General features: G+C 41.2%; 1 protein-coding gene across 3 annotated transcripts in view; it reads left to right on the top strand.

Annotated features, from left to right (window-relative positions):
- TANK (TRAF family member associated NFKB activator) overlaps positions 1-12,474 on the top strand; it is a 909,733-nt gene extending 897,259 nt beyond the window's left edge. For all 3 annotated transcript variants that reach the window (XM_069616338.1, XM_069616339.1, XM_069616340.1), the window contains exon 9: positions 10,674-12,474. In XM_069616338.1, the coding sequence (XP_069472439.1) occupies positions 10,674-10,853 (180 nt within the window). In that variant the 3' untranslated portion in view covers positions 10,854-12,474. The remainder of the gene's footprint in view (positions 1-10,673) is intronic.
- The last annotated feature ends 535 nt before the right edge of the window (positions 12,475-13,009 follow it).

Here is a 13,009-nt window from a genome sequence, read left to right as displayed (position 1 = left end):
ATAAATGAGTGACCTACTTTTGAGTGTCACATAGTCTGTCACTGTTGAAATGTCATAGTTTTGAACTTAGAATCAGCATTCTAGCTGCATGTGTAAAAATTGTAAGTTTGATTTAAACTGGGAACCCAAAATGACATGTAGCTAAAAACTGGCTTAAAGAGATTCCAATTCTACCTGACATCTACCCCCACAGGAGTTGAAGCTTGATCCGCAGGTTCCCAGGCCTGGCTGCATTCTGTTGCCCCTGCCAAAAGGAGGTCACACACTCTCTGATTGAATTACCTGGGGACTGCAGGAAACTAAACAAAGGGCCCAGGTAGATGGTTTATTGGGGGGGGGGAGAGGTCGTAAATGGCTTCCTTTTGAACAAAGCCCTTCCTTGACTCAGGCAGATGGTTTATTGGGGGGGTCGTAAAGTGGCTTCCTCTTGGCAGAAACGGGGAGGGGCAGCCACCTCTGAGGACAGGCTGAGCTTAAAGAAAGTGGATAGACTGGTTTCTCCACCATGTGACATGGGAAGACACACCCCTGTTGGCCAGAATATGATTTTAAGAAAGATGTATAACTCATGGTGCGGACTTGTCAAAATTATCTAAATGATACCATAATTCTTGTGATTTTTCTGCCCACATTTTAAGAGGTTTTAGGACCCAGTGGTATGATCTGGGGGTTTACGAGCGGAAAAGAGGCTGTTACTCTAAATGTATGCATGTTAAAAATCTGACACTTCCTTATCTAAATGCCCACATGCCTTGCACACAATTGTATAAATTTGGAGAAAAATCCGATATGGGGAAAGCTACTAAAAAGCGCAAAAAGTTGCCATTTCTTTACCCAAGCTCCTAGAAACGCCAGGGTCGGAACATTGCCTCCCATCAGTAAATGCATGATGTGTGTATGCAATGACAAACAACTATGTATCTGTGGAATATGTATTTGGGTCAAATATAGATTTGTGTGCAATTTGACAGGGGAATGTCCTTTCTGCAGGCCGTAAAACAGCATCACCATGACTCACATTTCCTTTCCCCTATCAAGGAAGAGAGAAAAGCTTGACCAATGATCAGTTGAGAGAGGGGCTGGCTTAGTGATGCTGCGCACACACCCACTTTCAAAAGACATAAAAAGAGCCACTGGAGGCTAGAGAGGACATTCAAATCCAGTTGCTGCGGAGCGTTTTGCCGGACCACACAACATCCAGAAGATACCAGTTCCAGACTGACTCCAGCTGCATACTCCAGAACCTAGAACTTATACTTTAGAACCTAAATCAGAGGCCTAAAACCACAAGCTGAGTTCTCTGCAGCAGGCCTCAAATCATTGCAAGCTACTCACAGCCGGGCGAGCTGCTTGAATTCCTTGCCAAGAACTTTTGCCAGGACCAGTGCAGAGATCCAGGAGCCGTGCAGAGACCGCTGTAGCCGGACAGACCAGACCGTGCAGAACCGCAGACCCAGAGACCAGATCACTGTGAAGTGCCGAGACCAGAACCGGAGTCCAGTCCAAAACCTGACCAGATCCGTGGCGAGGCCTATTTCAAATTTATATTGTGAGTACCTAGCAGAACTGTGCAGAACCAATCTCTTAGTTAAAATAATCTAATCCAAACTATTTTAACCTAAGTAGAACAGACTCCTAGAAATCGTGTCATCTGTCATTTGTAAAGCTGCACAACTGTCACCTGTCAATTCTGAAGCTGCAAGCTGTCACCTTTCATTTTGAGTTTACTTTAAATCCGAAAAACTACCTTTATTTAATCGTCCGTATCTCTGGAACCGTTTGGGCTAGGAAAGCTTAGAATCTCAGCTTTCCAACGAACCTAGAACCGACTTGCTACTCCTTATACTTTTGCCGTAATCTAGATTCACGCACTCGCGAATTTTACCGCGATTTGCGATTTGGTTAAAAATCCAGCCACGTGTAACCATCAGCAGTCATTTCTTTCCTTGCTAAAAATGTGTTTGCCTCTTAATCACCATCTCTGAATCATTGCTAAAGTGAGCCTGAACTCATCCCAAGTATCTCTCACTCACCCTGAACCTCCTAAAGGGAATTAAAAGCATTTTCAGCATATTTCTCACTTCATTGCCACCACATTCAAAGCACTTGGGCCTGTGTTTTAAAACTTATACCGGTTTTCTCTAAGCTTGCTGGGGTGGGAATTGAATTTCGTATTGTATTTGATTGCATTCCTGAGAACTGTGTGTGTTACTTCCATCTCCTTCCATTTCTCCTTCCATTTCTCACATTGCATAGGGGAGGGGGGTGAATTGCCAGAGAAAAAGTGATTATCTTATCTTTTGCTAAAATCATATCAAGTATTTCTGTACTGCATTTTATTCCTCATTGCTTTTCCCTTGAAATCATAAAAGTATTTTTGCTACTTTATCCATCCTATACTAACTCCTCATTGATTGTAAAGAAGTGTGCTAGTGCCAGATTACCCATTGTTGATCAACATCATATGTCTAAGTGTACTATCAGATATTAATTTATTATAAAGTGTGATATATATATATTGTTTAAATTCTCAAATAAACCTTTTAAACTTGCAAAACAGAACTACTTCTTGGCTCAGTGGGGTCAGGGGAATTCTAAGAGAGGGGTGTTATATAGGGGTAGTCATCCAGAACTCATGAACTGAACATAAAGATATATCAATAAGGGTTTCCATTCAGTATCCCAGACTAGGCATTGACTTAGCTGTAGTGTTGAATTGAATCCTCTTACAGCTATAGACATTGAAGGAAGCAGGATAGAAACATCTCAGGCAGGCGTTGTATGAATTTGTAATGTAACAATGCATAAAACAAGATTTATATAAAAGAAATGTTACTCTGCTGTTAAGGCTCAGAATTCATAAAGTAAAAATGTGTTCATTTTCAACAAACAAAAGACCACCTTGAACAGAGGGGAAATTGAATTGGCCAGAAATCTCTCTATTAAGGTTAATGTTAAGAATCTGTGCAATGGGAGAAATATGTTCTTTTAATATTTAGATATGTATACTTTCCACTTTTGCATGAATTAAAGAACAGAATTATTTGTAGTACCTAAAGAGCGGTTTTTAATCACAATTTCTGATCACTTTGAGGATCACAAATGATAAAGCAGGACATACTTATAAATTATTGCGCACTTGGTGTTTTTTTAAACTACAAATACAGATCAGAGCCATGGCAATTTAGTGAACTTTCATGGTCGAGAACAAAATGTAGAGTGCAAAACCATGCAAGATTCTAAGATCTGCTGGATAGATTTGTGTAAAACCATTGAAAGAAGATGACATATGGTATGAGTCAAGATCCTCTGTTGTCCTGGTTAAAACCCATCCAGCGTGTTTTTTTTTCTTTTTTGACACCAAAGTGACTAAATTGTGTTTAAATATATGCTGGCTTGTGTATGCTATTCTGGGACCCACAGAGCCGTTTTGAGGGTCCGGATTGGTCAATTTACTTTTGTGCGGACCCAGCAACAAGTTCACAGCCTCCCTACAGCCCTCTTTGTCGCTGAAAGGGTCAAGGGTTAAAGTAGTGCACAACAGGGGAAGGTACCACAGCCAAAATAATGGAAAGTTGGTGACTTGGGTAAAATCCCTGGTTATGGTTTCCACAGACCTTTAAGAACCGAACTACAGGGCGGTAAACATAACCTGAAGTTCCACTTTCCACAGGGTGATGGACCATGGAAAGTGAGTTGGTTAGTTTAGGGAAATCTGGATCATTGTTTGATAGAGCCAACCTACCAGATCCTGGATGTCACATTACTCACCTGGTTCTGGATATGGACAGGCTTGAAGACTGGTGTACATCCTAGTTCTCGTAGGCATGCTCCATGCTGCCTAAAGTGGAGATGCCCCCAAACACTTGATAGTCAACATTTAGGGAGCATGTGTGGTGACTTTTCCTATGAAAACCAATTACTATAAAGTGGTGACTGCATTCAATGAGACAATCCAGGCACAATTAACAAAACCACTCTGCAGAAAGACAGGCAATTGTTTATAGTTTAAATAACATGCAGTCATACACAGTGTACATACCTATATAATATTTAATAAACGTATTAAGAACTCTGTGTTAGCTATAGACCTAGAAGTATCGAAAAAATACGTGTGTGTAATGATCTATTTGTGAGCTATTCAAATGTTTCGTATTAAACTATAGTGAAAAATAAACTCCATAATCATAACATCAAGTGTTCATATACAAATATCACTATTTACACTGTCATTTAGAAATATTAAAAATATAAAATGCAATAGATTGTTATTCTTAACTCAATTGCATATCTTCTTAAAGACCAGTCTGTGTATTTAGGCTTGTATTGTGATTACGTTGGCCATCATCAGGATTCCGACTACAACTGTTTCAAATACCTATGTACGCCAACTGAAATGGGCCCACAGGTACAACTTACCGATCGCCCTTGGCACTTCCAGCCGGTAGTCGTCCATGCAGCAGGATGATGGTTTTGAGGAACATCCATGTGCATACATGAGACAGACATGAGACTGTTGATTGAAGGTTATATTTTGTTTCTTTGTGCATTAACCAAAACTGGTCTGAACATTGTTTACCCATCCTTTGCTCCTGAAGACACATTTTTGAAGCACAAAAAAAACCCCCCAATATTTTCCATGGCACTCTCGTTATAATACATAGTGGTCTATTAACCGTCCTTAGTTGCACTGAGTTTGCCCTATGTTAACAGGCTCTTTAACATTGATCTGATAAAGGAGTATCCATCGCTCACCGTTCGCTGCCTAACTTGTTTGACCATCCACCAGTCCTCTGGTTTGCCTGTTGACCGTAGTGCCCATTTTTTTCTCAGCTATCATCTCTATAAATCCTCTTTCACCCTACTGATGCGGTCCAACCAGACCGAAACACGTGTCTGGGATTGCTGTTGGTACGCTTGTTTAGAGGAGAATCGCCTAGCATTTCGGTGCTGGACTGCCCCTGGGGAGGACAAAGACTGATATCTTTTGGATATTTCTCCTCTGTGAAAGATAGTGAGCTAAAGAATCTGGGTAAGGCTCTCGTAACCGGGACTAATGTCCGGCAAAGGTACGACCCAGGATCCCTTTCGTTTTTCCATATTTTAAGTAACTTTAGGTCTCACCCTAAGTTACTAGGGGAATCCAGACGTGGAACCCTTGCTCACTATTCTTAGAGCGGCACAGCTCCACCCTACTGATGAGGTACAACCAGACCGAAAAACGTATCTGGGATTACTGTTGGTACTTGTTCGGAGAAGAATTGCCTAGCATTTCAGTGCTGGACTGCCCCTGGGAAGGACATATACTGATATGTTTGGGATATTTCTCCCAGATGGTGGGCTAAAGAGTCTGGGTAAGGCTCTCGTAACCAAGACTAATGTCTGGCAGAGGGACTCCCAGGTCCCCCTTGTTACTTGCATATTTTAAGTAACTTTGGGTCTCACCCCAAGTTACGTGAGGAATCCAGATGTGGACCCCTTGTTCACTATTCTTAGAGTGGCACAGCTCCACCCTACTGATGAGGTCCAACCAGACCGAAACATGTGTCTGGGGATGCTGTTGGTACGCTTGTTCAGAGGAGAATTGCCTAGCATTTCGGTGCTGGACTGCCCCAGGGCAGGACAAAGACTGATATGTTTGGGATATTTCTCCTCTGTGTAAGATAGTGAGCTAAAGAATCTGGGTAAGGCTCTCGTAACCGGGATTAATGTTCGGCAGAGGGACTCCCAGGACCCCCCTTGTTTTTTGCAGTGTCTAACAAACTTCATGTGTTTCATTTTAGCATCATTAAACTCATTTTTGTGACTTTAAGGACTTTAACATGCAGTATTTTAATTTAAATTTTAAAAACTATGTAATGTGTGTTTGCATGGTTTAAATACGAATTGCTTCACAGAAGTAGGGGCTGGAAGGGGAGGGGGGCTGTTGATTTAAGAAACTGAAAGGTGCAGCCATTTCAATATATGCTTTGAAGCATGTTTTGCGTGAAGACTTGTTTCAGCATTTTCATTTTGTAGCACATCCCCAGATTTGTATCATACATTTTTACATCGCTTTCTCGCCGCTGTAGTGGTGGCTGATTTAGAGCAGCAAATTAAACATTGTCTTGTATGACTAGTTGGCGTCCCGCGGAGCTGTGAAGCACATCCGCCGCGTCGCCTGTTCCTTTCTCTCCTTCATTATCTGGCCTGCATGTTCTTTTGCGAGTTAAAGCACTGCTTCCCTTTCTCAATAGATGGCACCCCGCATTGTGCATTTGCTTGCTCCAGCGAGGCAAGTGAAACAGCTGGTATGTGATTACAAGTTTTTGGAGGAAGTATGCAGCTTTATAAAAATGCAAGGGGTTTGCCGTTGAGCTGTCAAAAGGCACAGGGCGCAAGGTTAGTTAATTGACGTGTTGCAAAGAAAATTAAGAGCTCCCTTGCAGCAGAAGAATTCTGTGTGCAGCTTCTTTTCTCTGGCTTTTCTTAAAACTGTGATTCAGTAAACGAGTGCGTGTGTATGTACATACATTATACATACACACACACACACACTCGTGTGAGGACATTTATTTTTGATCTGCCATTGCCATAACAAAGCATACACGGTCACTGGTTGTTTAAATGTATCTCGTGTCTGCATTTACACTTCGTACTGTTTGATAATTCAAAAGCCATAAAAGCATTGTCCACTGAACGGAGGTATCCTCGGCCCTGTTTGATAGGATGCATATTGCAAGGGCTGTTCAGATGGGTGCCTCGCTAAGCGGACCAAGACACCGCCGGCCTGATTTACAAACGCGTTTTCCAATGGGGATGTACCCCCATTGAAAAGTGCTTTGCAAATCAGGAGCAGCAACTGTCGAGACGGCGCCCTTTGTCTGGAACTCTCAGGAGATGTTCGCGCCGCTCCGCGGTCCGGGAGCTCGCGTTCTGCAAGCAGCAGTTTGGGATCACTCACTGTGATGGCGGCCCGGCTAAAAGGTGACCAGTTCATAATCCGATCTGATATTATTTTGCATAATATAACACGAGATGGCAATACAATTCCTCCTTGCTAATCTCGTGGTATTCTGCATCGAGAATGTTAACTTGCCCTCTTCTTCTGACTCCAAAACAAACCTATTTCTATTTAAATGGTGGCTCTGATTTTAAAGATGCGCGTTTCAGTGACTGGAAGAGGACCTTTCCGTCTATTTTTAATAGACGATAGGACCGTACACGTATATCAGGATCTTAACAATGACTGTGGGCTTAATTTCAGTTTGAATAAGGGAGGTTTACAGGTTAACAGCCAGCGTGTATTGTCACGATAGTCTACGCACCCCACGTAGCTTAGTCTGCGATTGCCACTGGCTGCACCGGGGGTCATTTCCCCACAGTAGCACTCTAGCGCTATGCATTGATAGGCGCACCCTTAAACATACATCGCCATTGAATCCTACGCACTGGGCTCACTCAAGTTCCCCCGCTATATTTTGCAACTATGGAATCTATTCTACCTTTGGTGCAGAGATGGGCAGGTTATTTCAGAATTAATTGGTATGTGAGATTTCAAAATTGTGTACACTGGTCACACGTCTTATTTCTATTGCCAGATGTGTGCATTTCTCTAGGAGTTTGAAACTCTTTAGAACCGTCTTGGCCAGCATTTTTTGTTGCGAGAAAAGGCCTCTTAAATGACTGTGATTATTGAAATTTCTTTAATTTAAAGATCTATTTTGTCAATGAAATAATGTTTGTGTTAAACATGAATGTTACACATGTTATCTTGAATTTAGCGACATGATTTATATTGTAATGCACTTAAATAAATTGTACAGTGTGCAACTCCACTTATTAATTTGGGTCCTTTCATACAATAGAGGCATTTGTGCCACCGAGTAAAATCTTATTTGTTTGTAAACACTGACTTTCTTTTACCTGCTGCCAAAGATAAACATGTCCTCGTTAATCAAATTATTTCTTAAAGTGTTTTTTCGCTTTATTTATGCGTTATTTACATTCATTTATCTAATTTCCATAACATTTCTTTGTTTTGCATGCGGCCGTGCGCTTGCTATGTTAGCCTTGAAATCGAGTTATAGTGGAAATACTGTAATTATTAAAATAGCCGTCTCCAGCAATGTGGGCTAGCAAGTGCAAGTAATTACATTCAGATGTTTTGTAGTGATATTTAAATGTGCGCCAGTGTTTAAACGGGCTTTAGGCAATTTACACCAGTCGCACGCTCCATATAGCAAGTAGCTTCTTTGTTAACAGGAGGGCGGTGGTGCAAATGACACCTAACCTGACTGCTTAAAAGCACAGAGCATAATTGGCTGAAGAGACGCTGACCAGAAGGCGAGAGCTGTGAAAGCACGTCGCCTTGGCCTTGTAACAGTGTAAACATTATTGTTTAGGTGGGAAATGAGAGCTCAAAATGAAACCCGTAGACCTGCTTATCAAAGAAATTTCAATCAAAATAAAGCACCATGTGGAATCGTCCACTTTGGGAAAAGCGGGGACTTGTTTTCCCAGCAGCGCCCTTCCATTCAGAGCTGAAAAAGAAGCCCTCACAGAATTCCCGCTTTATGGCGACTGGAAACCTGTCACGTTCAGCAAATGAATTCGGGATGTTGCTGGTCTTTTAAAACAAAACAAAAAAAAAAAAAATGAAGAGAACACATCTGTACCAAACGCGAGTTACAAATGCGCCACCTAAGTAGAACCGTGTGGGCATCACGTGGCCATGCATATTCTTGTCTGTGCCTATCCGAAAGCTGGCCAGAGTTGGTTCACATTTTTACCATCACGTCTCCTGTTTTGGGCTCCCTTACAAATCCTATATATAAATTGGCGGTTACTCTGGGCGCGAGCCCAAGGAAAAAAGATGGCCCTTGAATGAAGCCGTTACATTTGGCTTCTGTTTCCCTCGCTGTGGTGAGGACCTTTCAGGGGTGGTCGGCGAGGCCTAACGGCTGCAGGTTGCAATCCCATTTAAAAGCAAGAGGAACCCGTTTTTACCCACTTTAAGCACAGCACATCAGCTTTAATCATTCCCATGCGTTTGTGAAAAACAGGTTGGCAAAAGTGATGCAGCGCTTCCAAGTTTTTTTTTATTATTAGGAAATGCATACGGTACAGGCCTCTTCATGATCAGTTTCATGGATCACTAAGCGTTTGATGCGAAACAAAACAAAACAAAAAAAAAAAATGAAGAGAACACATCTGTACCAAACGCGAGTTACAAATGCGCCACCTAAGTAGAACCGTGTGGGCATCACGTGGCCATGCATATTCTTGTCTGTGCCTATCCGAAAGCTGGCCAGAGTTGGTTCACATTTTTACCATCACGTCTCCTGTTTTGGGCTCCCTTACAAATCCTATATATAAATTGGCGGTTACTCAAAAGATGGCCCTTGAATGAAGCCGTTACATTTGGCTTCTGTTTCCCTCGCTGTGGTGAGGACCTTTCAGGGGTGGTCGGCGAGGCCTAACGGCTGCAGGTTGCAATCCCATTTAAAAGCAAGAGGAACCCGTTTTTACCCACTTTAAGCACAGCACATCAGCTTTAATCATTCCCTTGCGTTTGTGAAAAACAGGTTGGCAAAAGTGATGCAGCACTTCCAAGTTTTTTTTATTATTAGGAAATGCATACGGTACAGGCCTCTTCATGATCAGTTTCATGGATCACTAAGCGTTTGATGCGATTTCACCATGAGAATTTTTGTAAACAAAATGGTGGCACATGAATCAATGATGCAGCAGACTTTAGTGTACCTCCACGCCTCAAAATTCATGTACAGATTGGTAAAATATGTTGGTTCATTTCATGGTCACACAGACTGGCTGAAAATATTATCAATACTTGCTAATTTTTGAATAAAATCATAAAAAAAATTACACAACGTCCATAGGGTTACATTTCCTTGAATGGTACGAGTTTGGAAAACATGTTAATAGCAAATCGGGGTGGGTAGATTCCCCCTGGAGTCCAAATCTTCGATGGTGATTCTCGCCAAGAGAGTCACTCAGTGCAGCGCCTATAAATCATGGATTCAAAACTTGAAGGAGGCCGCCATTACCTTTTTTCCCCCAACAAGGAAAATAACACTTATTATATGGTACACTTGCTTGATGTTGCTAATAGTAGCATAGATGCTGTCAGCTCTTTAAAAGTTAGAGTAGTGCTGGGACATGTGGGTTGGGGTTTGTGGTTAGCCAGCGGTGACCACTCAATCCAAAGTGTGCATATATCTAGAGGAAATGCCCAGTAGTTGGCTCTGCGAAATTGAAGTAGTTAATTGCTGCAAATTTTCCACTTTCATAATTTAGACAGATTCTGCAAATATTGATTGTGGTTTAATACATATGTATGTGCCCAAAGCTATGGCTGTTGAAAGCCTTTACCACAGCAATCGGTTGAAGGAGGGAATGGCTTGTCTGCAGCGTGGCACGGTCGGGACTCTTACATATGGCATTGTTCATAAAAGGAAGTGTTGCTATAAGAAGGAATGGCATCCACTACTCGGAACCTGTGAAAGGCATATGATTTCCATGTTTTGTACTGTAAGAAGATGTTTGAATAAATCATGACTTCTTTTTGTGATATAGTATTTGGGCCTGGAACAGTAGGTCAACAATATCAATGCAGAGGCAGATGTCTGGTGGTTTTATAATTGAGTAATACAGCCCTCTTTTTCCCGCAGCCTTACTGGAAGCCATATCCAGACCAAAACAAAGACGTGCCACTGACTCCAGGGTATGCCGAATCGGAGGCGAACAATTCCGGAGTCTGTGAATTCTGCCAAGCGGTTTTCCCTCCGTCTTCCACATCCAGGGGGGATTTCCTCAGGCATCTTAATTCACACTTTAAAGAACATGCATAAATATTCTCCAAGTGCACCTCCAGGCTGCGTTACGTACTTTCTACATAGGACCCCAATTCCTGCTCTCTTCTATTCAATTTACACTTGTATTGTCATGTTATGGATTTAAATATATCTTGTGAAAATAGATGTTCAAAACCAAATAAACATTTTAAACAACGGCCACAATATCGGACCATAAAAAGAATATACTTACTATTTAGAAGGTTCATATTTGATAAAACCCCTAAATTGTCAAAAGTAAAAGTAGAAAAACACTGCTCTTGTGGTTATAGAAAACTGCTCTTGTAGTTACAGAATAGAAATGGCCTTGTCCTTTTCCATTACTATTTTGATGGCAAATCTTCTTTTGGGGGGATGGCACAATTTGTGGCTTATGTGGCTTCTTTCCTTCAAGTTTGCAAGTCTGTGTATTTGAAGTCTCTATTGGCATTTTTTTGTAGCTCTATTTTTAGATTCTTAATAATAAAATAATATTTATAATGTGCTCACCTTTTGCGCAACCAAAGGGTGATGAATGTAGAAAAGCAGGTTTGATGTTATGTTGGACCTAGCAGTTCAATAGGCTTATTTTAGCGATACATATTTTATCTACTTGCTGCCTGGTGAAAGCAGGCTTCTATTGATTTATATCCATTTGTTGAATGTTGTATGTTGGAAGCTTTAACAATACAACCAATGCCAGTTAGACTGTTAATGTGAAATAAATCTCCACCGCTATGAAGTCTAGACATTATCCAAAAGACGTCTGAATTGTATGTTCCACGCCATCATGTGTTGGTCTGCTGCTCTGCTGGAGTCTGTAAGGTGGGCATAAAAGGATTGCATTAGTATTCTAAAAATTGTCTTCTCTGTTGCATTCCAGTGTGTTTTATATTTCCAAAGTGAAGTGCGGTTTACTTTCTGCATTGAATCACGTGGTTCAAAAAGAATGTGCAAGTGTTCATTTCTTTTTCATGCTTGCATGTTGGCAGAAAAATGCTCTCAAGTGTGCAATCGTGTATGCAAACTGGATTGGAAATTAATCAAATGTGTTGAGGGATATGGACGGACTCGAGAGTTGCTATTGTTGAGACATGCCCACTTAGCACGACTGTCCCATTTAATAAGGAAGCAAGCACACATAGAATATGATAATGGCAGCAATTCTTTAATGTATTACAAAACTGGTGAATTTAGACTGAGTGGCTTTCATGCTTGTGCATTGCTGCTTTGGGTGGCAAATTAGAAGAGTTGCACAGATTGTGTTCAATGGTAGCAGGAACAGAGAAGCTTTCCAGGAAAATGCCAGACGTAGGCTGTGTACTTCTGAAAAAAATACTTCAGCTTTATAATTTATTTCACAGTTAACAAAACATATTTAAATGAACGTGTATCACATGTTATCCTATCTACCACTAGTTTTCAATAGTTTTTTTAAAGTCTATTCAGGGATGCAAAGTTTTGGGTTGGCATACTTCGGGATTTTATCAAAGGCTGTGTTCACTGTTTTTAAAAAACGGTGTCTGAATTTGGCCAGTTCCTGTGAATATCAATATTATTGTATTTTATGAAATACTAATGCTATATAGACTACAGAATGTGTTGTAACCATCTGTTTTAAAATAAAACTCATACCGTATTGTTTTGCTTTGGTGACTCACTCTATAATTAAACGTATATTTTTGCATAAGTGTGTATGAGATGGACAATGTGCATAACTGCAGCAGCCACATGGAGACCTCTCTGAATAGAGCTGAAGGACGAAGATGCCTTGTTCAAATTGGGATGATGTGGCTACAGTTGATGGGTCTTCGCAGCTGGCTAGTTGCACTTGATCACCTCCTTTTCTCCTATTGTCACAGAGTACATATCCTAGGTAAAGAACTCCAACCAAGTTTCCAAGAATTTCAACTGCCTAGTGTCTGCTGTTATTTATAAAAATCTAATTATTTCTAGAAAAAAACGGTTAATCCTGTGAGCAACCGTTATGGAAACTAGGCTATGCTCTGATCTGGGCAAAGGCTGGGCCTATTCACATAGGTGTTGAGTACACAAAAGGGCCTTTCCTAGGTCTGCGCTCTCCTTTATTTTAGGTTATCGACATATCAAGCTACTGGGAGCATGATTCAAAGGAAATCCGGCCAAGGGTTCCGAACAAGTTTGTAAAATTAGAG

This window comes from Ambystoma mexicanum, chromosome 9, assembly GCF_040938575.1.
Source record: "Ambystoma mexicanum isolate Mex_15411 chromosome 9, UKY_AmexF1_1, whole genome shotgun sequence".
Taxonomy (NCBI): Eukaryota; Metazoa; Chordata; class Amphibia; order Caudata; family Ambystomatidae; genus Ambystoma; species Ambystoma mexicanum.
This window is presented reverse-complemented; position numbering and strand designations above follow the sequence as displayed.